This window comes from Botrytis cinerea, chromosome 4 (genome assembly GCF_000143535.2).
Source record: "Botrytis cinerea B05.10 chromosome 4, complete sequence".
NCBI lineage: Eukaryota > Fungi > Ascomycota > Leotiomycetes > Helotiales > Sclerotiniaceae > Botrytis > Botrytis cinerea.
This window is the reverse complement of record NC_037313.1, coordinates 2,383,455-2,407,805: the sequence shown is the minus strand read 5'-3', so window position 1 is coordinate 2,407,805 and position 24,351 is coordinate 2,383,455. Positions and strand designations below refer to the sequence as shown.

Here is a 24,351-nt window from a genome sequence, read left to right as displayed (position 1 = left end):
TCATACAAGGATAAACACATCTAAGAGAGCTCGATCCTCGCCTAATTTGGGATTTTGGGCGTCAGACGTGCGATAATAGCTCTTCAAATACTATTTCTTACCTTTGATTGGTCAATTGCACAAACAAGTATACGGAGCATCATTGTTAATTTAACACTGTGTGACGGTCAGGAATAATTAACGCAATAAAAGATTCTCTCGAAATGGACTACCCATAACTTGCATCCTCTAAATCGTCAACGTTGAGCTCTGGGAAAGAGTCTTAGGGTGGCTGGTGAACCAAGTTCGAGCCACGTAGATTGATAAAGCGGTAGGTGGATGTCTGGATAGATCCACTACCCTAGGATCAGATCAATGTGATTAGCCTACCCCGAAAATCATACCACATGCAACATGTAAATATCTGCCAATACATCATCATTGCTAGGTTAATACATCTCGTTGATGCCATCTACGGCCAATATCAAGGTGGAGGGCTCAGATCCAATCCTTCTACTGTAAGTTTGAAAGCATCATTCCTTGAACTTGTTAGCAGGCCCGATGGCAGAACTTAAAGGTTTCGACACACCTAGAATAACTTCCACCGACGTCCAAATCCAATCTGCCCCTCAAACAATCTTCGAAATCAATGTCAACGGAGAGTAAACCATTATCATCATCCCATATCGGACCAGCAAGAACATCACCTAAAGGCGAAATAACACACGAACCACCTCCGCATACGAAATCAGATGCATTCTTTTTTGGAGCTTCTGCGGTTTCTGGTATTCCTTCTATCCTCTGTGGAAGTGCAATTTCACATCCATCATCCGTCAATATAGATTTTCTCCTCGACTTATTAGATTGAACATGTCCATAACCATCCGTATGACCATCTTCAATAGCACCGTCTTCTTTAGTGTTTCCGGTAATCCAGCTTGGAAGATCCGATCGTTTCATACATTGATTCGCACTTAATACTACACATCTACCCTCACACGCAATCGTCCGCATCAATGGTAGCCAGGTATCCTTTGCATCTGCTGTGGGCGCCAAATATAAATTGACATTTTGGCTATAGAGGGATTGTCGTAACAAAGGCATGTAGTTTTCCCAGCATATCGCAGCCGCAAGCGTAAGTTTCACACCTCTGATCGTAGTTGTAACCGCTCTTAATGATGAAGGTTGTCCTTGACCCCATATGAGCCTTTCGCTACCAGTCTACGCCACCATTAGAATTAGTTGCAGAGGACCAATCCCTTCAAATAATGAAAACAAATGGGAGAAGTCATACCGGCATCACCTTTCTCCTTTTTCCAATCATTCCAAACTTGGGACAAACATACACAACACCACAATACAAACTTCCACCGCATCTCTCAACTAATCCCGTCACAATGAATACACCAGTATCTCTTGCGATTCTTTCCAGCTCCTCTCTTGTGCCATCTCCGCGTTTTCCATCATCTCTAGCCTCGAGTTCTTTGTTCACCCATTTCCTTCCTGCGCCTTCTGGTGTATCCCCTAAATCAACAGCATCTTTGTAGTAATGTAGGAACTGTTCCCGACCCTTTGAATCTCGAGCTCCGACTACTGCGCCAAATGTTGCTGTGCGAGGGTAACCTCCTAAATATGCTTCCGGGAATAAGATCAAATCAATCGATTTTGCTGCAGCTTGTTCTGTTGTTGTAGAGAGGGCAGCAAGAGTGGCAGATGTTGTAGAGAGTGTATGAGATTGCGAAACTGCTAAACGTAATTTTTGTGTCATAATGGTTAAATTTTTTGAATTGAGTTGTTATTGGTAAGTTACTGGGTAGGTGAGATTCAAATGAATGTGGAGCTCCAAGGGCTTCGACAGCATCAAAGCTGAGATAATGCTATGCGGGGGAGTTAGTTTATTAGTGTGACCCTCGGAAATGCGGGGTTGTTGGCTTGGCTTCCTTGCCTTACCTCACCCCTGGACGGAAAAACAAGAACGCCAAAGCCGCCAAAATCAAGACTCTTTTTACAACACTATTATTTTAAAATTAAATCAAAATTCAAAAGGATATCAAGAATTGGACGGAACAGAAATATATCATTAATTGTGAGCTTCTGATGTTTTTTGTTCAATTAAATATCGAAAATATTTATTCATTGATTTATAAAAGAATATTGAAGACAATACTATTTTCTGATGTCCCGGTTTTCTGTCCTGGGTGAGCTTACTACCCACCCCACCTGCTACTTAGGTATACCTATTTCTCTCTTTGTTCAGTAGGGCCTACATAGACCAAGTTCCTGTGTTCTCGGGGTAACCTATTAGAAACGAAATAGATTAAGTTATCGTCTCTTTTAGTATAATTCAAACAATTCGTCGATCTATTTTTCTATCATAATGTACCGAAAGCTTGCCCAGTCTCAGCTTCAGTCTCAGTCACGTTATTGTTCAAAGCTAACAGGGTCTAATTGTCACTATTCTCATGAGATTACTTAAAAGCTTGTTCCCATCAAGTTCTCTGTATTTAAAACGGTCTTGTCAGATCCATCACCTTTTGTACATCTAGAATCATACCCAAACATTATAAGGTCTCTATATCTAGATCCATTCAAGGTCCGGCTGATACATCCAAACAAGGGAAATCTGTTGCTGCGTTCCCCTCATCGAATCCGACGCATTTCCAACAACTCAACAGATTGTCAGGATCATATTTCTTCTTGATCTCAACCAACCTCTCGTAGTTTTGAAGACCCCACCAAGCTTCTTTCCAATCGCTGGTCCATGGATGGGCTTCGTTAAAATATGCACCTCCTGTCGGTGTAAACTCCTCTACCATTGCGGTCAGATTATTAACCAGATCAATCTGGATTTTTCGTTGCTCCAGAGTTTCGTTAAATGCCCATGGTCCACCATATGAAAGTTCCCAAATGGAATCTCGCCACGCTGGCGTAGAGGATGTTGAGGCAGGATCCCACCGATAGAGCCATGGCGTAGTGTTGGGAATGTAAGGCGAGTACCCAAGAGAAATTAGACGTTCAAGGAACCCCATCATCTTCGCTCTGCCCTCTGTACTATTGAATATAGATGCCGGTATAAGTCGAGGAGCGAGTGGGTGAAGACCGCCAACGACGGCCTCATTGGGTGTCACATATTTTGTATAAAATTCATACCAGGAAGAAAGGATTTCAATGACTACATTGCCATCGTTCTTCGTCGCAAATTTAATAGCTGGGGCCATTGATTCAACTGCTTCGGAGAGATTGAGAAGTGGTGTCACACTTATCAAATTGGCAGCTTGATAATGTCCACCCCAGCCTTGGTTCGCCCATGGTAAAGAATTGTTGACTAAGATAGATAGCCATTCCAAAACATTAGATGATGTACGATTATATGAAATGGACGCCACAGCCAGCTGAATTTTTGGCTCAACGCGATGGGTAACTTCCATCACGATCCCAAAAGTTCCACCACCACCACCCCTCAAGGCCCAGAAAAGGTCTGAGTTTTTGCATTCATTGGCGACTCTTAGGACACCATCGGTGGTAATGATCTTGTATTGAACAACTCGGTCAATTCCTAGTCCATAGACCGGCGAGAGAACGGAATGACCACCTGCTTGTACCCAGCCTCCGGCTACACCAATTGTTGTTGCATAACCTCCGATGAATGTAACGTTCTGAGTTTCTGCAAACTCATAAACATCATTTGTGTTTACTCCTGCCGTTGTCGTGATGACATTGACTGGAGTAGAATCACAATCTTTGGGTACAAAAGATGTTTCATGGCTCATCCCTGATACTTTTCTCATCCAAAGAGCCAAAGATCCCTTGCGACTACTTCGACTAAGATAATCATGGCCACTGTTCTTTATGGACAATCTTAACCCAGTCTTCCTAGAGAAGTCAAGAGCGGCTACAACGTCAGAAGCCTCCTCAACTTGCACATAGTACTCTGAAACAATTCCTTGATTACAGCTGACATTTGTGAACGCATTTGCATCAGCTGGGAGGATGTTATTAAGAACACATTGGTCAGTAACATTAGTAAAACAAATCTCGTCTTGGTTGTTCATGAATCCGTTGTAGAATTGAGTTCGATACTCTGAAAATGTATAGTTATGCTGAATTTCCGCACATTGTGATTGATTAGGAGTAACTTGCTGGCCTTCATAGATTGAAAAACATGGATATGAAAAAGGTCGTGAAGCATGTAATCGGCCATTCAGTGTTTGATTAAGGGATGTCCAGATGCTATCGCACCTCGTTCCGTGAATGAGGATGAAGAGGAAGAATTGAATTCGGCCTATATGTGAACACATTTTCCAGACAGATTTTGGGGGTCCTTCAATGGACAATTCCGACACGATAATGAAAGATCAATTGAGTCTCAAAGATCTTTCCAGAAACATACTACATTTCTGTCCTATCCACTTTCGCCCACGCTCTCCGCATCATTCTTGAGTTGTCATCATGCAGCGTTGCATATAAATTCTTTCGGAAGGTGAGTAAGCACACCACGGATTTTGATATGATTGGAACGAGCCATTTGCCTATTTTGAAGATTAAATACCGGGGGCCCGAGATGTTGTGCTACAATCAAAGCAAGAATATCGACTCCCATGATGTGAGCTTCAATTATGTATCCCGGGACCGCATTATAGGTTTATTCATAATGGTTCCTACTTAAGCCCGAGACTTGTAAGTATTTAATTCAATCACCAACGCGAAGATAGACGACTCCAGCGGGATATTTGCACTGGCAATACCTGAATCTTCTGAAATTGGGAAGTATTACTAGCATCAATTTTAGAGGTACTTTTTTGTTCAATAATAAAAATTACCATCTCATCCCTATCATATCTTTGGGGAGAATTCTTGAAGCTAGTAATCACTCAGGAAGTGCATCCGTGTAGAAAAATGAGTTTAGGAAACAGCAACAAAAAATCATAGTATATAGTAAATGAGCCACGTTGGCATATGAACAAAAGTCGAGACAAGCCGCAAGTGGATGTCATGATCAGTAAAAATACAGTCAAGCATTGTACGCCTCCAGCTCTTTCTCTGTCCACTCCCACAGTTCGTCCGCCAGCTTTTCATCTCCTGCATACTTATTTCCATTGCCAAAAATTCCAACAGGTGTGTAATACTCGCCTTTCAAAACTTCGCCTTTTGCATTTCCCTTGTTTGCTACAGCAGCCCAGAGTTGATTCTTTGCTCCGTCAGCCATACTTGTAAAAGCCAAATCTCTTACTAATCCACCGACTTTTCCAAACACTCCATACTTCTCCAAAGCGGTTGCATACAAATTTGTGTTGACTACTCCCGGATGAACCGATACAGCTGTGATACCCTTATCGCCATATCTCTTGTTCAATCCTTTGGCGAAAAGAATGTTTGACAGCTTGGATTGTCCATATCGTGAAGTTGTTGTGTACCCATTCATATCCGTTTTGAGATCGTCGAATTTGATACCCCCAACAGGACCCATTGTATGACCCAAACTACTCAAGGAGATAACTCTCACATCTGCATCTTTTTGCTCTGCCGTTTTCAACAATGTGGGCAGGAGTAGTTTCGTCAAAAGAGCATGTCCAACATGGTTTGTGCCAAATTGTACTTCATAACCTTGTTCTGTAGTTGCCGCTGGTACCGCCATAATTCCCGCATTTAGGAACAATAAGTCGAGACGGGACTCTTTGGCATTGAATTGTTTGGCACACTCCTGAACTGATGGGAGGGAGGTAAGATCGCATTGAATGAATGTAATCGGAGCACTTGGTACTTTGGACTGTATCTCTTTGATGGCGGCGGTAGCTTTAGGTTCAGATCGCGCGGCCAGATATATGTGCGATGGATTGTGCTTGGAAAGCTGGAGGATAGTTTCAAAGCCCAAACCAACGTTTCCTATGATGATCAGTTAGCACTGAGTGAAGGGAGGAGACGATTGATCCTTGTGTGGGATCGGGAGATAATTTACCGCCTGTAACAAGAATGACTTTTCCAGAAAGGTCAGGGATATCTTTTTCAGGTTTGAAGGGTACACCTCCTAAGCCGAAGAAACCATAGAGCATATTGAAAGTTTTGTTTGGAGCAATTGAGGATGGAGGAGAATCACTAAATTATGGCATTGCCTAGCTTGTAAGCTTGACGTCCATCTGAGATACCAAGATAGCTCAAATAATAGTCTGAGCCATCTCGCTTTACCGAGGCACTTTCACGTTCATTCTCTTGACATTGAAAGAGTATGGAAAGAAACATTAGACTTGAGCATCAAGACTTGCCAGGTGCGACGCGATCTATGTAGTAGCTGAGTAGTGTGGAATGAAAAATACTTTCTAATGTCAGAAATAATTCATTTGTATAAAAATTAAACCTTACCCAAGCTGTTTGTTAATTCACTAACAGTTTGTTTATGTAAGTTATCTCGGTTATGTGACAAAGACCAAAAAGATAGATGGAATTGATGTTGTCTCAGCGTTCATTAATTCAAGTGATTATCTTGATCATCTAGTTACTCAAATGCCTACTAATTTATAACTACCGAAACAATATCTTTCTTGCCATTCCCGAAAGTTCATTGCTATTTGCGGGGAGGAAAATAGGGTTATTCTGCGGCTTTGTGATTATTGCAGCCATTCCAATTCTCTGAAAGCCCTTCACTCTGTGATCTGCTAGTACTGGCTTGAATGTGGGAGCGAGATATTTACACGCACTTTTCTACACTTAACGACTTACGTTTGAACTACGGCTGATAGTTGAGGATTAGCAGCATTCAACTATATCAATATCTACGGGAATGATAGTCATCGCGATAGTTCGCTTCATCAATCCTTGAAGTCTTCAATCGGGCTTGCTTTTGAGGAATCGCGTCCTGCCACAGTATAGCTGTTCAAAACTCGCTGCTTCTTCCAAGCTACTTCATTTGTAAATATTTCAGATTAAATTGACTTCCATCGACTTGAAGTCAATCAAGCCAAAGACCACCATCTCTCGCGCGCAACTACCTTGCCATCGATGAAGGAAAAAGCTTCTACCTCACTGCAATAACTTCCACCACCGGCACGGACCAGTACTATCAAAGTCAGCTTTCAAATGCAGAGTACAAAGAGCCAAAGAATTTATGAGAACGATCTCAATAGAAAGCAACATTCGCAGATCACCTTTTTTTTTAATGCAGCGAGCGGCCAAGTATATTGGACAGAAACCCTATGGTAGTTGAAATTACTGACTTGAACGCTGATTCAGACTGTAGCGATTCACTGATCGGTTACCCTGAATTCGAGTCGAATCATCAAGTAGACGGATAGAGGATTTAGTTGCGAAAGTAATCTGTCCAAGGTCCGTACCAGCAAACACAACGGCATTGAAGGTAGCTAAACATTCCCCGCAGTATAAGCGGTGAATAAAAATTCTCCCTTAATATGCGTGAAAGTTCTTGAACTTCAATGCAACATATTCTTTTCCTTTGGCGTGATTTTAAGTCCCAAAGATTCACTGTTTCTTTCTCGTAAAGTTCGTTTGATGACTTTATATTGCATACCTAATAAGACTAGATAAAGTGAATGAAAAGCGAAGAGGAATGTGAATGATTAATAGAAGTGAAAATATCAACATCTTCCATGTACGTCACCCCTCTCACCTCGTTCGTGTCATATTAGGATGTGAAGAAGACCTCACGGTTTTTTGAGTCTGAACTCCTCCTGATTAGACTTTGTGAGTTGGTCGGTTTGGGTAGGTCAGACAGGGTATTCGTGTACACCCTGGTGTCTTCGCAATCATGGCCGAGTCCTCGTTCAACCATTCGAGATGGAATGGCGCCATTACCATTCACCCCAACCCTCGCTAACAATTGCTGAAATTCCTCTTACGAAAGGCAAATCGCAAGAGTAGATCATAATGGTGATCAGAACTCTCACTATTACAATCCCATGATTCAATATCTCTCCTTCCATACCTATGTATCCTGTGATCCTCGAACTGTTCTCGTATGATCACTAGTTTGTCTCGCTCGATACAAGTAGAGCATGAGGGCAGCCTCGTTAAACAATTGGTGAAGTATATATTAGGATGTAGTGCGTATAAGCGAGCACGAAGGAAGCGGCGTAAAACGGCAAATAGTGTTTTCTTTCCAGATGCATTCTTAACGAGGAATTCCTAGCAGAGTTTCAACATAGTTCACCACTGAACTTGTTTTAAGATAATGGCGAAATCATTTTGAGGAATTCCGTATCCGATTCAGATCAAGCAGATTACCATTGATAATCATAGGCACAATGGTATTCGGATGGTAGTTGATTCCTTGTTTCGAGACAAATAAGAATCCCAACGCATTAGAGAGTCTGAGACAATATCCTTCCACAAAAGCCGTTCCCTAGATATCAGCAATGTACTGATTGTTCTTCTATATTTTTCGAATCTGGAGCAGATACCGCGGTGTTTGGCGTCAATCAAATGGGCTCTATACGCTTCGGATGAGATATCTATTAGCTTTGTCGCGTCTGCGATTGTGGGAGGCTGTTGTTGAGTTTCCATTCATGCTGTCCTTGCTTGTTGTGATATCGTCGCTTTTCTATCAATGTTGCCTAGCGGCAGACTTCTCGAGAATTTGGGTTGGTTTTATCAGCCCGCCGTGGTCTTGGAGATGTAGGCGATTAAAGATACAAATGCTTCATGCTTTGCGGGGCTTCTAGAATCTTCAAAGTTCATTGTTTTCTCAGAAACCTCATGAGATTAGCATTTAAGCACCGAAATACCCGAATGGTTATCATCGCCAAGTGGTACGCGAAGTACACTGTACAAAGCAATTAATCTGACAACGGAAAAATGTCCTTTCATTGTTTCATATATAATTTTGACATTTCTTCATTTTTCTACGATTGACGTTCCATTTCCTATCTATTTATGGAATTGATCTAAACTTTCTTCGCTTCGTTGTTTCTCATAAAATCAATTTAATCAACTTAATCAAGTTGCTAGGTTCATGAATAATATATTGCTAGCATTGATCCTGTTACGCGTTTTGATGTACGCAATAGACATAGACTGTCTTGCCAATCGGGGGTTTTGATGGGGTTTGATGGGGAATATCAAATTTGCTTTCCCGCACATCAAAGGTTGATTGCTCCATAAACCCCTCTAAGCCCCTTATTTACTCAAACAGGGGCGGTTATCAATCATGGAACTACGCGTTCTGGGGAATTTTCTATGGAGGCCCAGGAAGGTTACATGTCTATCAATCGTTTCTGTAAATTGCGGAAAACTATTCGAGTTTGATCAAATCTGATTTCAAAATCACGAAACTTTTCTTTCCGATGTCACCATCGTCGTTCTTTTATGTTCGAGACTCATGATCGATCAACAAATATGTATTCTTTCATGGGATTCAACATCGCTATCACTATAACGATATTGTTATTTCTTCTAAGCAATACCCCTCATTATCAAGTTCGAGCTGATGCTGGTTTGATCACCAGTGTAAATTATGATACCTTTAATATTGGAGGTTTTGGCGATTGGCCAAAACAGCATTATCATTCATCCGATTTAACATCACCCCGTTTTCTTGTCAACAAATGGAATGAGAGTGCTACCAGCAATCATTCTCATATTTTCATGTCGCCTACGTTGGACGGAGAAGAAAAATCACCCATGATATTTTCTGCGAAAGATTTGAGTCTAGTTTACGCTGATCCGACATGGCATGGTGGTTCAGATACCAAGTTACAATTCTACAACGGAAAACCGCATTTAACCTTTTGGTCTGGCATCGACTTTCAAGGCCATGGGTCTGGTGGAGGGGTAATGCTGAATAGCTCGTATGACAAGGTCTACAATATCAGTGTGAATTCGTTAGCTGGGGGTGCGGATGGTCACGAGTTTCAACTGACCGAAGATGGAGGGGCGATGATGAATAACTACCATACTACTATTGCCGATTGTAGACCAGTAGGCGGTCCTAATGGTGGGAAAGTCTTGACAGGGTCATTTCAAGAGGTTGATATCGAGACGGGGTGGGTACGGCATACCTGGAACGCACTTGATCATTTCGGCTTAAACGAATCCTTCACAGCCTATGTCGACGAGGAGTGGGGATGGGATTGGTTTCACATGAACAGTCTGCAGAAAACCCGAGAAGGGCATTATTTGATTTCAAGTCGTCATTTAAGAATGATTGCATATATCAACGGGACCGATGGAAGTAAAATATGGCAGGTTGGCGGATACAACAACGATTTTACGGATTTGAGTGATGGAAACGCTACGAATTTCGCATTCCAACATCATGCACGATTCGTCAATGATGATCTGACAGAAATTACATTTTTTGATAACCACAACATGTACATAAATTCGCCGACACCCAATTGCACAACGGATTGCTCTCGGGGTATGAAGATCAAGCTTAATTACCACAACATGACGGTGAAGCTTGTACATCAATTCTATCATCCGAAAAGCGTACAGGCATGGGCGGAGGGTGGCATTCACGCATTGGATAATGGGAATTTCTTAGTTGGGTATGGAGTTGTTCCTAGTTTTGTTGAATTCACAGAAACGGGTGAAATTGCCATGGAAATTCAGACCAGGCCCTGGTATGTCGCCTCTGGTAGAGGTACCGACTTGTACCGCGTGTATAAATTTGATTGGGTTGCCCAACCCTCATGGAAGCCAGTCATGGTTGAAGTTAGGCAGATTTTATATATCAGTTGGAATGGAGCTACCGAGGTTGATTCTTGGGCTTTAGTAAGTACCTTGCTTTCATATGACCTCTATCCCTTAAAGCTAACAAATCTCTATAGTACGGAGGAAGTTCTCCGACCACTATGCATCATCTTCTCACCATGCCCAAGACTGGATTCGAAACTGGAGTGCGACCATCCAATTCCTCCGCTTTCTATCAAGCCATTGCTTTAGACAAAGACGGAAATGAATTAGATTCAACGGAAATCCTCGAAATGTATCGCCTCTCCTCTCCTACACTTCTTCGTATCCCAGAAGAGTATTTGACAGCCATGAGAGTTTTTCCTTTTATGTGGGCTGCTATAATGTTGATTTCAATGGCCTTGGCACGTTCGAGTCTATGCATTAAATTACGGAAAAGAATAGGAGGTAGAGGAAATGAGGTGGGAGAGGGTGTGGAGAAAGAAAGTAAATCTAAATTACTTCCGTAGGCTTTGTGGCGCGATGAAATATTGGATCATTAACTTTTCCTATATCTTCGGCATTGGTAGAGCATCGGAGTTGTCTGAGGCGTATGGGATATTGCATTTTGGGGGGGGGGGGGGGGGGGGGGGGGCAGATTGACATTGATCAAAAAGTATGTCTACACGGATACCCAGTTAGGTTGGTTTTGTTTAGGGAGCATGGAATTTAGTAACTTTGAATTGACAAATTTGCCAAGCTCTTCAAACGAGTGAGTAAGGGATGATCTGTGACTGCGTTGAAGAAGTGTTGTCAAACATACACGAGAAGCGCCGAAATAAGCGGTATATCAAATTTTCCATGGAGTGAGAAAATTGAAGTGAAGTGTGACGACAGAGCTGGCTCTACTGGTATATTTATATGATAACTATGTATCCCCGCGTCGCAAAGTCGAGGGTCAGGAAATGCAGAAAACATGATCATCCGGGCCATATTGCTCAAGGAATTCGGGGTAGTGAAGATCCTATAGAAAGGTGAAGGCTAATGCAAACTTCACTTTGCCTTGCTTCCCAACTTCACAAGGTCTGTATATCTCGACCGCATATTTGATACAAGCCAAGTCATGCCCCGTCTCATTCAACGTAGATGCCTCATTCTGATCTATTCCACAACGGATGCGAGTAGGTAGAATGCAAAGAAGTTGGATGAAATTAAATTTCTGAGGCCATCCCACTTTGTCTGACGTTAGATTCCTGATGTAACAACTGTGTTCCATCCGGCAACGATTGCTGGCTTTGAATTGCCAATAGGGTCTACGCATGAGATGAGAACCTTTATATAGATTGAATAGACCGCAAGTATAATGTATTTGATGGTATAATCTAGCTAATACGAGGCACAGAGTTCTGCTTATCGCTGAGGCCTAGCAAATCTCAATGTTCGTCTAAACGTCAGACACATGAATTTCAAATATGAATTAACCTGGCGTTATCTAGGAAACTTTGCGGCTTTGTATACCATCATGCCATGCGAGCAATCACAGTGCTGTTGGCAGCCTGGCTAACTTATTCTACGGCGGCAATCACCCTCAGAGAAGCGTCACTTAGTCCGTTCAGCCGCAATAAGTATCGGCAGCTGAGCTATTCAGGAGCTATCATCTTCGTCAAATGGGTCATTAGTGTGAGTGGTTGCAGTTCTCTGTAGTTCCTGACTAACTTATAAATCTGGAAAAATGGAATGTCAAACTAGCGCCTCGAGTATCCGGCGAGTGAGTCTCTACCATGATTGCAAGTGCGGACTGGATGTCTGAATTTGGTTCCATGTCTGATTTGAAGGTATTTGCAAGGCTGTGAAATTCTCAGTGAGAACTTTTTGATGAACATCACATGAACAGTGCGCATGTACATAGACTTAAAGCTACCCTATGCTGCAACCTTGGTCACATAACTCGACGATAGTGGAGAACCACATACATGAAAAATGCAATAGACAAAGTACCCACATCATCTCATGCAATCGACCAAGCACTCAGACCCTTCGATGGCCACCACATAAGAGAATGGAGTAGGAAATTTCCCGATGTTCCTCTAGCGAGAAAAGACGTTTATGATCATACAAATAGGGGACGTGAAAGGAAAATGTAGCCAATGATTGTCATAAGTCGAGCATCCTTATGGCAAGCAGAAAACCGCAGGTCTAACGATTTATGTTAGCCTCAGTGGCCGGAATGCGATAGTAGCAGTTTCTACCTAATGTAATTATAAATTCTTCTGTCACTATACAATATTTAGCCTTAGCATCGGCACCCCCATCCTTTATTCGCTCAGAGCCATAAATACATTGACGACGACCTAGCAACAGCGTTTGTCTTCAAGCCAGCTAATGTATCATTTCCAAAATCAGGTGTGGGGCGATAGCCTTTGTCGCTGCGGATCCCACCTAGTTAATGCTTCATTTCTGAAAAAATTAACTTAGATACCAATGTTTGAAACTCAAGACGGTCACACTCTTGTGTGCTGGCCCATCCGTTGAATAAAATCCTTATGGAAGTTTGTTGCTCTTCCGCAACAGCCGTTCCATACAAAAACTCTGCCAGCTCAATCGAGTAACAACAAGGGCATAGTGAGTCTCAATTGTTAAGACTGAGTCTTAACTGCGAACTCTCTTGAGAACTGGGGTAAGCACAGACGATAGGCGATAAAATTTTCCAGATACATGAACTAGAGGAGCGAGAGGAGTGTACACTAAGTCGAACAGATAAGAATGATTCATAAATTCCATAAACTTATTTGTTACTCAAATCAAAAATCGACAAGTGGATGAGCGGTCTTCAGGGTTCTAAATCGTGAATGTTTCAGAACTTCTTGGGGTTCAAGGAAAAAGATCAGTCGATCCTGACGTGCAACCTTCGCCTTGTCGCCTTGTCGCCTTGTTTGTAAAAATTGAGAATGACTAGGTACTTGGGTATGCAGTATTGAAAGAGCATGATAGGTTGTGAAAAATACTTGAGGAAATCAATAAATTACCAACGAATGAAAAGATGAGGCTGGAAGTGTGAGGGGAATATATCGATAGGGATAGGTAAGAGGAGCGGTGTACTAGTAATGTCAAGGGTACTGAGTCCTGACCGTGAGCGACGAGCGTTTAACCTTCCTACTTGCTACGTACAAGCCGTTCGAAATCAATGGGGATGCTGAAATTAGATGATAAGCAATTGAGTATCTCGGAAGAACTTGGCCCAATTCTCGTTGAAACTCTGCCAAAGGTATACACCCAGCTTTCTCAGACATTTTCAACCCGAAAGATGGGATTTGAATGATATCACTTGGAGTCATGCCATCTTTTTATGGAGTACAGCTGTACGGTATGGAGTAACAGTACGGAGTAATACATCGGCAAAATTCTGGAAATGCAAGGCAATGCATCAACATGTACAGTGCTCATGTATATGTACGGGTAGCCGCCCACATAAACCGATATCCGAGATACCCTTCTCTTACCTCTCTTTGCCCTTCTTGCCCTTCTTGCCCTTCCTGCCCTTCCTGCCCTCCTCGCCCCTGTATGCCGTTGGTCCTGATCGAGATTTCTAGCTCACCAATAACTCCAACTCGTTTCTCGCGCTCATTTCTTCCCAAACTCAAGTTGTTAATTGGATGCTGTGTCTTGCTTTGATGGGTTCAATGGGCTTTAGTGGATTGGTTGGTTACTTTGGCTGGTATTTAGTTGCTTCCAAGTGGATAATGGATGGGGCCGCAGTACCAGGGAATTCTTCGAATCCAAATCCACAAATCCAACAACACGACTGCAAGCAAGGCAATCAAGGTGCAAGTCGGAGGCGAATAGTATCATTTGTGTGTTGTTTTAGTTACTTTTAGGCATGAATGACAACGAATTATTCTTTATATCGTAAAAAGAGATGAGTTTCAACGGATTATCACGGGATATGCTAACCAAATTCAATCTGACACGTCTTACCTCGAACTCCACTCCCCAGCGCCACATGGTCTTTGCTTGCATGGCAGCATAAACAGCATAAACATATACATGTAGATAGAGGAGACGAGGGAAGAGAAAAAGAGAAAAAAAAAAGAGAAAGAGCATTAATTATTTCATTTCATTAATCCTTCGTATACAGTTCATCCATCCTCCTTATCGAAATTGGCCTTTTATTGATATCCATTCCACCAACCCCCTTCATTTTTATTATACATTCTCTCAATATCCTCACCTCCTTCATCCTCACGGAAAACTTTCCAACATCATGACCATCACACCAAGCCAGAAAGTCGGTCGATAATCATACAACTTTAAGATAAAGATCCACCAGACGTAAAACCCATCATCAAAACCCAAGCAAACACCTCTCTCGCGATCAATATCAATTTCCTCTTCAATTAACCCAAATCCTAAACACCTTCGGCGCTCAATATGTCGTTGAACGGTAGTCGATCGGTTCTTAACCGATGGAAGAACAAACGTACCTCGTCCACCGCTTCCGCACCACCTGGAACGGCCGGTGCGACTAGACCAACCACGTCCGGCGGATTAAACTCTTGGACGGAATACACTCCAAGCTCAGAAGAACCATTTCAGAAAGCTGTCGAGGAAGCTGTCTTAAATGCTCTCAATAGTGATGCCTTCAGAAATGTCATTGCGTCTCAGATTGATCCCGTGACCGCTGCTCTTTCTCGACAGCAAGAAAAGTTGAATGCTTTGAAAGCTACAACATTGAACCTCGAGTCATCATTCAGCACCTCAAACATTAAAGCTACCTTGGATCCTGCTTTAAAGCCAATCAGTCAATTGATTGACGATGTTCCAGACACCGAGGACGACATTGAGTCCCTCGTTGAAGGCCAAAAGAAGATTTTAGAATACTTAAAGTCACTTGATGAGCGCCTGACTGGAATGGGCACGAAATTTGATGAGTTTGAGGAGAAAATAACAAGCCTTGATGGAGAGATCGTAAACGCAGATTTAAGATCTGCCATCCGGTTCGGCGAATTATCCAATGAACTCCAGGACCGAAACAAGATGCTTGGAGAAAGACTGTGGTCCGTCGAAGGCGATTTGGGTAAGAAGATTGATGGCAGTCACCGAAAATTGATTGGAATGGTTGAGGATCTCGGGAAATCCAGTCGAAACGTCATCAATAAGGTTTCCTCTATGGAATTTGATTCATCGTCCTCGAACTCTAGTAAGCTTGATGAGATGTTGAATGAAAACTCTCAAATGGTTGATAGAATGGAAAGTTTGAAGAAGAGTGTCTCAAAATTGGAAGACTCCCAAAAGACCATCCAAAGCACAGAGAAAGGATTGGCTCGCAACATCCAAGAAGTCCGTGATATCGTCTCTTCCCTTAACACGTCATCACTGGAACACCATTCAAAGAGGTTAGACGATATCGAGAGAAGCATTATCACTGTTCGAAAGGAATTGGAAGGCCAGGGACAGCTGGCATCCATTGACTCGAAATTGTTGTCGACCAACACATCACGCCTCAGCAACATCATTGAGCAAGTCACCAAGATCAACGAAGTGGTCGGATCTGTTAATGAGCATATCTCCGCGAATGACCAATCTATACATACCTCGAACTCGGAGAAATTGGATACTCTTACTTCTACAACAACAACCGTGAAAGACACTATCGATCGAATTGAGCAACACGTGAAAACTTTGAATACATCTCAATTCGATGCTCATAGAGACAAGCTCACAATGATCGCATCAATGATGACTAGTTTCGCTGAATCTATGGCTGGCATCCAAGATGGTGTATCGAAGACAACTTCAGCTCTTCTCCCAGACAATGAAGTGGCCAAATTTGATGACTTGGTCAATCGACTATCAGATATGCGGGCAGAATTGGATGCAAGACTTGAAACTCAAAGCAACTCTCTTGAGGATATTCACAGGCAAACTGTTCTGCCCATAGATACAAAGAAGCTGGACGACATTGCCATTTTACTCAACAACCTTCAATCCGCGTCATACAATGATTCTCTCGCTACACTCTTGGCATCTAACTCCACTAAACTCGATACTATCTCTCATGATCTCTCTGCTTTCCATTCCGGTACTGAAACAACCCTCAAGACAATCACAATCAGCTTAGAGACTATCGATCAGCACGTTGAAAATGGAACAGCTACTGGACGTGAAGGCATTCAAGGCTTGCATACCCAACTCGAAAGATGCGGTACATCTCTAGACAATCAAGATGTTGTCTTGAGGGACATCAAGCAGAGCGGCGCCAACCACGAGATCCTAGGCGCTATCGAGCATGTCAAATCTTCAATGGAGCAGGACAAACGAAGCGATGAGATTCTTGGGCAACTCATGATCATGAAGGAATTCGTTGACTCCGTCAAAGCTGACAACAGAAAGAGCGAAATGATTCAAGACATCGCTACCTTGAAGAACATTCTCGATACCATTAAAGACGGAAGCAAGGATGAAGAAATCATGGAGGCAATTAAGAACCTCGATACCTCTTCGAGTACAGCAGGCTCGGGCTCTCAAGAAGGAGAGGTTTTGAAAGCTTTGGAAGCTATCATGAAGGTTGCTGATTCTAACAGCCAATCAATCGGAGCTGTTCATAGCGACGTTTTGGAAATCAAGGATGCCAGCATCGAGAAAACGTTGGTTGAAATACTCGCAATTAGAGAACTTCTTAACAATAACTCAACATCTCTTGCTTCGGCTTACGATGGAATCCTTTCCGTCAACACAAAGATCAAGGATAGCGAAGAATCAGTCACTACTGCCATCCAAAACCTCCATTCGGCAATCGGAACCAACCTCAACGACAACAAATCCGCGCTTGTTGCTTCAATCAATGATGTAGCTACTGAACTTGAGAGTGAAATGAAAAATCTCGGCTCAAGATTGACATCTACTACGAGCGAATTGAAATCGGATATTAAAAACATCGACCTTGGCCCAACAAACACATCTATTGATGCATTGAGCAGAGATGTTCAATCAACCTACAAGACCTCTGTAGAAACCGCGGGAAATCTGGCCGCCCTCCCTGAAGCATTTACTAACATCAGATCACATGTATCATCCGAGAACGTTTCAATGAACATGTCAATAGATTCTATATCCAAATTTGTAGCTTCGATTGATGAGGCAATCAAGGAGACTGGGAGAGACGTTCAAGGTAATACTGAGATGTTGACAAACATCAAGTCAAGTGTTGCTACAAGTACCAATGACATTAGGTTCCTTCTAGATAAACAAGTTCCCCTGATTCGCCAGGATATCCAGGCCATCGATTTCAGTGAACTCGAGTCTGCTGCGGCCAAGAACCAAGCCTCCGTTGATTCTATCGAGAAGGCCGTTCCCCAGATAATTCAAATCGCTAATGATCATGCATCGGCCTTGTCTCAACTGGACTACAAAATGAAGTACCTTATCTCAGGAGATATTGCAAAGATTGGAAAAGCAATTGAGGCCGTGGACCAAGCTCTTTCAAAGGCCGCTATGGAGACCATTAGTGCCGTAGAAGGCAACGCAGCGAGGCTTTCAAACATCCGTGAGACAGTTTTAAATACTTATACTACCGTGGATACATTGAACCATACTGACATTCCTGGTATCAGCTATTCCCTCTCGAGCCTCCAAACATTCCAAAGAGAGTCCAATGCTCAAACCTTGGAAAAATTGCAGAACTATGACAACGCCACTGGATCCATCCGTGACTCCATTGAACATATCTCTACAAAAATAAACGACAACGCCTCGCTACTCTCAAACATCAAGAGCGACTTGATTTCATCGGCTGAAATAAACTCTTCAACGATCCATACCTTATCTTCGAATATTCTAAACCTCGATTCAACAGTGGGCCAGACCACAACCGCAGTTCGCATTAACGGGGCAGCGCTAGCCCGAATCGACAATCGTGTACTCGAAACCGGTGCACAAGTAAAATCCGTTGTTCTTGAAGGAAACAAACGACTTACCAAGGAACTAGACAAAGCAGTTTCACAACTCGACGAATTGGCTCATGATAACGGTACACGAATCCGTGGAATTTCCGATTATACTTTTCCAAAGATTGAAACTGAGATGAGAGGTATCCATACTACTCTCGAGCGATTAACACACAACAACATTGATGGATTAAGACGAACGCGCGACTCTTTGGCCGTTATAGGCGCTAAAATCGCGGGAACTTCTAGAAAATTTGATGATCTAGTTGATGCTGTTCATTCGAGTGATGATTTGGATCATCTGACTCATAGTAAAACTTTGGTCGGTGGTAATGGAAAGATTCCTGGTGAACACCGTATACTTGGGACAAGGAGGAGTAGGGGTGGAAGCAACGCCAGTAGTACCAAGGACGGTCCTGCCTTGAGCGGTTTGAGATTGCAGGCTTTCACGCAAGGACATTCAAGTCTATCATGATCATTATGGGGGGATTGATATCAGTTGGTTGGCGTTTTCTTTTTGCGGAGGACTTTTTTACTGTTTTTCTTATTATTTTTCATGACATGATATGGTTGCATGAGCATATGAAAATGAGCGAGCAAGAGCATGATATTTGCATTTGAATGGTGTACAGGTTGGGCATGGTTACATTCAATATGAATTGGGATGGATATTATGATATGCGCACATGAATGGAATGAAGGATGGTTAATGATGACCTAAAAGGTCCAGAATGTTTAGATACTAGATGCATTTTTTCTTATGTATAGCTATACCCTTTGCTTGTTGCATGCCAAATTGTTTTGCACAAGATATCTGGTCTCAAACTCCCTGTGGTCTATGAATGTTCGTGGATGGCAATGGGAACTAGTTGTGAAGACCCCGTTCTCTAACCTGTCACTTTTCTTCAATGCGAGAATCCAAGGAAAGTGAGGTTACAATTAATAGTGATTCTTTCCGTTGATGTAAGGAGTGAGGTTTTAACAACCATGCATGTGCAAAGAGCAAAATGGCATGGCATAAAGCAGCAGATTAGACACTGCGTTACGACATAGAAGAGTGCATGCACAAGGTTATTGGGAAGGAGCTCAGCCTTACACCTCTGCATTCGTGCCAGCCATGGCTTGTTCATCAAAAAAGATGAGGGAGATGTTCCCCGCTAGTATTTCTTAGCGCAAGGCTATCACCCCGCAAATTTCATCACAGCCTTCTTCACCTCCTTAACATTCAGTACTTCATTTCACTCCATGAATCGCCTTCGCCCACTTGGCAGGCTCACAAACTCTCTTTTAAAACCACGATTGAACCGTGCAGCGTTGCTAAGCATTCACAAACACAGATTAAATATGTCTACAGCTACCAACGGTGTTCTCGAAGCTCGGCAAGGCGATAGACCCCGTTATGTAGATGTACATTCTCCTGCCCAAGACTTTAGCATCTATTCGACCGCAGACATCATAGCTGATCATTTTTTCGCAGTAGATAGGTATAAATCTTACTGATCCCGTCTACTCTGGGATCTACTATGATACACAACGTCATCCAGCCGATCTGCCCTCTGTTATTTCCCGAGCTCTTACTGCAGGGTGTCAGAAACTTATCGTTACCGGATCCGATCTAGAAGAGTCTCGGAAGGCTGTTGAATTATCTAAGGAATACTGTAGGCATATTCAGTTCAAACATTTAAAATTAGAAAGTGGGAAGTAACAGAAGCTGACAGCTGATTCTCATAGCCGGGGTACTCTTCGCAACCGTTGGCGTCCACCCCTGTTCCTGCCTCCAATTTACCAAAGCCCCAAATACTCCAGATAAATATCTTCAAGAACTCGAGTCATTGGCGTTAGAAGCAAAGGATACAAATCACTGCGTAGCATTTGGAGAGTTTGGTCTTGACTACGATCGTCTTACTCTATGCCCAAAAGATGTCCAGTTAGAATACTTTGAAAAGCAACTCGATATAGCGACCCGTCTACATCTACCACTCTTTCTACATTCACGCGCTGCTCATGAGGATTTTGTACGAATCTTAAAGGCCAGATTGGAAGAGTTACCAAAGAGAGGAGTGGTTCATAGTTTCACTGGGACGAAAGAGGAGATGGAGGAATTGGTTAGTTTAGGATTTGATATTGGGGTAAATGGATGTTCATTGAAAACAGAAGAGAACTTGGAAGTGGTGAAAGCAATACCTATTGAGAGACTCCAAATTGAGACTGACGGGCCTTGGTGTGAGATTAGACCTAGTCATGCAAGTTCGAAATGGCTAAAGGGGTTCGAAGAAGGGAAAGGGGCTGAAGGAATGACTGAGGGCGAAAAATCTCTCGAGGGTGGGAAGGGTTGGAAGAGTGTGAAGAAGGAGAAATGGGTAGATGGGGCCATGATTAAAGGTAGAAATGAACCTTGTATGATTGGACGGGTAGCATGGGTCGTTGCAGGGGTTAAAGGGGTGAGTGTGAAAGAACTGAGAGAGGCGGCATGGAATAATAGCTGCAAGATGTTCGACTTAAGAGCGTGAACAGCATTTGTGTGCTTGACTAAAGTATAACTGTGTACATTTTATTAGATGGCTAGAATCTAGATTTGTTTACGAAATCACTTCATAGTTCGATCAGGCTTCTGTGAATGAGAGCTATGATATTAGCTGGTTTTACGTCGTACTAAAACAGCTATCAACCGGATGTATTCATATGGTAACAAAGGATGAGTTATTGCCACAATATCTTTTGATTTAGTTCCACATTTGACATTGTTGTTCTTCTCATGATCCAAATAATACAATGATGTACAAAATCGTGTCAAAACATCTCGAGCCATGTAATGCCTCAATGGGAAGAAGAAACCTCCAACTCCAGGTATCACAGCAAAACCAAACAGCCAAACACCAAAGTCCGAAATCTCCCAACACAATCACAATTACTCAATGCGAGTAATGCTCAGACGCCAGTTCCCTTGAACCCCCTAACCCTTCCCCTCCTTACAACTCCCAAAGTAACGCCCTCTTCACCAGTCATCCATCCTGGCATTTTCTCTCCATCCACTATTCCTGCCTCAACCAATTCTCGGATCCCTGCAAATACATGAGTTCCATGAAATGTTATCCTGATATCTGGCTTCCATGCATCTCTCCCCCTTTGGTCCTTTTCTCTTTCATTTCTTCCCTCACTATCCTCTCTATTCATTCTATCAAACTCTGCTTCGATGGTACTTCTTCGACCTTTATTCTTCCCTCGTTGTCGCTCAGTAATTGGCTCATTTTCTGGTTCGGGTGTTGTGGAAGCGAAAGAAGGAAAAGGGTCTTCGACACGAATATCGAGTCTTTCAATACCCTTTCCGTCATTAGGTTTTGCGGAGTTTCCAAAGCGAGCTTTTGCTAGATTCTTTCGTCTCTTTGCCAATTCTGGCGCATCGTCTTCTCTGGGTCTTTTCATATTTCTCGGTGTTGATTTCTCTTTGTCGGCGCTCTCTAACTGTTCTCCAGTCGGAGAGTCCTCTGGTATTGGTAATATCGGATTCAATGGATTGTCCTTTTTATTTTCTCCTGCATAAACTTCCCAAGCACCTCCTGCTGCGTTGTGTCTTCCGTCTCCCCTCCTCTCGCATAATGCCTCCAAATTCTTCGTGGAAAATCCAGTACCCTCTAACTTGTACCTTTCTCTTGGTCTGCTAAATGCTTTCGGGATTCCATCCAGTGTCAGTTTCCGTAGACTCTTTGTGTCGGTTGCTCCGTTGGCGCTCCCTGCTGTGGAACTCAAGGAAACATAAATATAAGGCGAGGCATCTGGGAAAGCAATGTAAAACGTCTTACTGGAGTCAAATGCCATGCTCAGTTTGTTAGAGCCCGATGAAAGCGCAAGTGATGTGTTATATGGCGAATCCAGTATATAGATTCTTAGAAGTAGTAACGGTAAAGTAGCATGACGATCGAGATTGTAATGAGCTTTTACATCTGGTAACACCTCTCTTTGTAAATTTTGTAAGAATGTCGACGGATGGAATCGGGGTATTGCTGTATCTTTCTTTTCCTCCTCTGGGACTTCATGGTCGGGAGATGAAGATGACATCCGCACAATTTTCAGGGCAGTCCATTTCTGTGATGTAGGATGATCATAAAGATATTGCATATCTGCCATAGCCAATTGATATAGTGTGATTCCATGTCTCCAGTCTCCCTCTAGGATTCGATCAAGAACATCGCGCTTACTGCCTTTTTGTGTTGTAAAAGAGGTATAGAGTTCACTGAGAGAGTCGAGAGTAGCATGAGGTGGATAGAGATCCTGCGCATAATCTGAGGCAGAATCGTCGGTTTCGAGAAGATATGGCGCGGTATTAATTTGGTTACGTTCGTCGAGCCAGTCGAGGGCTAAGGTTAGTAGTGAAGGGCGCGAGAGGCGGGATAGAAGTTTATGTACAGAGGGGTGCGTTGAAGGAACAAGTTGGGAGGGAGGAAGCGCAGAGGTAGTTGGTATAGATACTGCGGCCATGATCGACGAAAATAGAGTGGATACTAATCAAGCGGTAGAAATCTCGGAATTGGATGACACCTTCATCATCGGTTTCGTTACTTTCCAGGGTATTTTCTTTGATGTTGCGATTTGGTTTTGTTTATCGCGTTGTATGTCGCGAAATCATCACGATCAGCTGATGCAGTGGAACTAGCGCCGGACCCTAAATTCAAGCCTGTACCTAGTAGTCAATCAGCTAATATCTCCACACAAGATAAAATTAACTGCGCAATCATGAATTGGCCACAACAAACCTCCTCACAACAGCCGGCATTCATGGGCTGAATTTATCGTAAAGTCTCAAGACTGCTAGGTAGTCCTAGAACGGTCAGGAGAACCCTAGATGATTTGGAACGACGTTCGAGGAAGTGGCTTCAAACATCTTGTGAGAACAAACACTATTATGATAAGTATCTATGTCGAATTCTGTGACTAGCCAGGCTTTTCCATACTTGTATGTGGGATAAGCCCATAGACAGTACTAGGACCACCTCTTATTTGGGCCCCAGAGAAATTGCCAAAGACAAAATGATATGAATATGTGCAAAGCACTGGACAACAACACTTTCCCTTGTTTTTTTTTTGAGACGGCGATGACACTAGGGTTGTCGTATAAATCTCTCCCTCTTAGCGCAAGTGTTCCAGATATTGTGTCTTGGCTATCTATTCTTATTTGGCAGCTCTAGAGTGCGAAGTCATTCGTGAAAACCAGATTTGGGGGGCCCCAAACGGATGGTGGTGTCATCTATGAACCAGAGATGGCGGCAGCATACGGAAAATGAACCAAGCTCTATCTATTGAAACTGATTAGCTGCATAAAACTTGCATCCTCCATATATTCTCGGAACATAGCACTTCCCAGATCATTGCTCGATGTCAAATCTGTCGTCATTCCAAGATCATGTAATTCCCTCCGCAAAAAGCACCCATTAAAAGGTTACCAGACAACACTGAATCGCTGTACAGATTGCACCATCAGACGTTTGTCCCAAGAAGGTAGGCGGACAATTGTATATCTCGTTCCAGATAATCCAATTTTAAGAGATGACAGATTCTAGACCAATGTATGAATATAACATCAAAAAGTTTCGTCATGAAATTTGAGCTTCAATGTCTTTGTGCGATAAACACAGCAAGCCCCTGAGTTAGGATCTCTTTTTACAAGTCAAATATCAAACGCCTTCCTATGAGTAACTTCAGCACCAGCTTTAATCTACCTACAATAATGAATGAGGAGCTCCTTCCCCTTTGAAAATCACGCTAGCGAGCTGTTTACGCTTCGAGTTCCCAACTTCCCACTCTCTTACTCCTG

General features: G+C 42.8%; 7 protein-coding genes across 8 annotated transcripts; 3 read left to right on the top strand and 4 right to left on the bottom strand.

The window, feature by feature from the left end:
• Positions 1-161: 161 nt before the first annotated feature.
• Positions 162-1,841, bottom strand: BCIN_04g06870 (hypothetical protein). Its single transcript, XM_024692753.1, has 3 exons — positions 1,274-1,841; positions 569-1,200; positions 162-518 (listed from the first exon to the last, which is right to left on the bottom strand). Exons 1-3 carry the CDS (start codon positions 1,745-1,747, stop codon positions 464-466), a joined length of 1,161 nt encoding a protein of 386 aa, XP_024548534.1. The 5' UTR covers positions 1,748-1,841; the 3' UTR covers positions 162-463.
• Positions 1,842-2,134: 293 nt separating this feature from the next.
• BCIN_04g06860 (hypothetical protein) lies at positions 2,135-4,389 on the bottom strand. The gene has a single exon (XM_024692752.1). The coding sequence runs from the start codon at positions 4,275-4,277 to the stop codon at positions 2,568-2,570; it is 1,710 nt and encodes a 569-aa protein (XP_024548533.1). The 5' UTR covers positions 4,278-4,389; the 3' UTR covers positions 2,135-2,567.
• Positions 4,390-4,779: 390 nt separating this feature from the next.
• Positions 4,780-6,266, bottom strand: BCIN_04g06850 (hypothetical protein). Its single transcript, XM_024692751.1, has 2 exons — positions 5,936-6,266; positions 4,780-5,862 (listed from the first exon to the last, which is right to left on the bottom strand). The coding sequence occupies exons 1-2, from the start codon at positions 6,027-6,029 to the stop codon at positions 4,991-4,993; spliced, it is 966 nt and encodes a 321-aa protein (XP_024548532.1). The 5' UTR covers positions 6,030-6,266; the 3' UTR covers positions 4,780-4,990.
• Positions 6,267-9,164: 2,898 nt separating this feature from the next.
• On the top strand, positions 9,165-11,225 carry BCIN_04g06840 (hypothetical protein). The gene is made up of 2 exons (XM_001549224.2): positions 9,165-10,701; positions 10,758-11,225. Exons 1-2 carry the CDS (start codon positions 9,292-9,294, stop codon positions 11,127-11,129), a joined length of 1,782 nt encoding a protein of 593 aa, XP_001549274.2. The 5' UTR covers positions 9,165-9,291; the 3' UTR covers positions 11,130-11,225.
• A 3,429-nt stretch (positions 11,226-14,654) lies between these two features.
• On the top strand, positions 14,655-19,365 carry BCIN_04g06830 (hypothetical protein). 2 transcript variants are annotated; one of them, XM_024692750.1, is made up of 2 exons: positions 14,655-18,142; positions 18,210-19,365. In XM_024692750.1, the coding sequence occupies exons 1-2, from the start codon at positions 15,028-15,030 to the stop codon at positions 18,335-18,337; spliced, it is 3,243 nt and encodes a 1,080-aa protein (XP_024548531.1). In that variant the 5' UTR covers positions 14,655-15,027; the 3' UTR covers positions 18,338-19,365. The 2 variants fall into 2 exon arrangements, with proteins under 2 accessions (XP_024548531.1, XP_001549277.1); XM_001549227.2 differs by having other exon boundaries at positions 14,655-19,365.
• A 405-nt stretch (positions 19,366-19,770) lies between these two features.
• On the top strand, positions 19,771-21,132 carry BCIN_04g06820 (hypothetical protein). Its single transcript, XM_001549228.2, has 3 exons — positions 19,771-19,949; positions 20,023-20,200; positions 20,274-21,132. Exons 1-3 carry the CDS (start codon positions 19,788-19,790, stop codon positions 21,050-21,052), a joined length of 1,119 nt encoding a protein of 372 aa, XP_001549278.2. The 5' UTR covers positions 19,771-19,787; the 3' UTR covers positions 21,053-21,132.
• Positions 21,133-21,246: 114 nt separating this feature from the next.
• On the bottom strand, positions 21,247-23,144 carry BCIN_04g06810 (hypothetical protein). Its single transcript, XM_024692749.1, has one exon. The coding sequence runs from the start codon at positions 23,016-23,018 to the stop codon at positions 21,471-21,473; it is 1,548 nt and encodes a 515-aa protein (XP_024548530.1). The 5' UTR covers positions 23,019-23,144; the 3' UTR covers positions 21,247-21,470.
• Between the last annotated feature and the right edge of the window lie 1,207 nt (positions 23,145-24,351).

Coding starts and splice junctions, on each gene's coding strand:
- BCIN_04g06810 (XM_024692749.1), bottom strand. CDS start 23,018: ATGGCCGCAGTATCTATACCAACTACCTCTGCGCTTCCTCCCTCCCAA.
- BCIN_04g06830 (XM_001549227.2), top strand. CDS start 15,028: ATGTCGTTGAACGGTAGTCGATCGGTTCTTAACCGATGGAAGAACAAA.
- BCIN_04g06840 (XM_001549224.2), top strand. CDS start 9,292: ATGTTCGAGACTCATGATCGATCAACAAATATGTATTCTTTCATGGGA. Junction 10,702..10,757: donor AGGTTGATTCTTGGGCTTTA/GTAAGTACCTTG, acceptor AAATCTCTATAG/TACGGAGGAAGTTCTCCGAC.
- BCIN_04g06850 (XM_024692751.1), bottom strand. CDS start 6,029: ATGCTCTATGGTTTCTTCGGCTTAGGAGGTGTACCCTTCAAACCTGAA. Junction 5,863..5,935: donor AGTCATTCTTGTTACAGGCG/GTAAATTATCTC, acceptor TGATCATCATAG/GAAACGTTGGTTTGGGCTTT.
- BCIN_04g06870 (XM_024692753.1), bottom strand. CDS start 1,747: ATGACACAAAAATTACGTTTAGCAGTTTCGCAATCTCATACACTCTCT. Junction 1,201..1,273: donor AAAGGAGAAAGGTGATGCCG/GTATGACTTCTC, acceptor ATGGTGGCGTAG/ACTGGTAGCGAAAGGCTCAT. Junction 519..568: donor GTCGGTGGAAGTTATTCTAG/GTGTGTCGAAAC, acceptor AACAAGTTCAAG/GAATGATGCTTTCAAACTTA.
- BCIN_04g06860 (XM_024692752.1), bottom strand. CDS start 4,277: ATGTGTTCACATATAGGCCGAATTCAATTCTTCCTCTTCATCCTCATT.
- BCIN_04g06820 (XM_001549228.2), top strand. CDS start 19,788: ATGAATCGCCTTCGCCCACTTGGCAGGCTCACAAACTCTCTTTTAAAA. Junction 19,950..20,022: donor ATAGACCCCGTTATGTAGAT/GTACATTCTCCT, acceptor TTTTCGCAGTAG/ATAGGTATAAATCTTACTGA. Junction 20,201..20,273: donor TGAATTATCTAAGGAATACT/GTAGGCATATTC, acceptor TGATTCTCATAG/CCGGGGTACTCTTCGCAACC.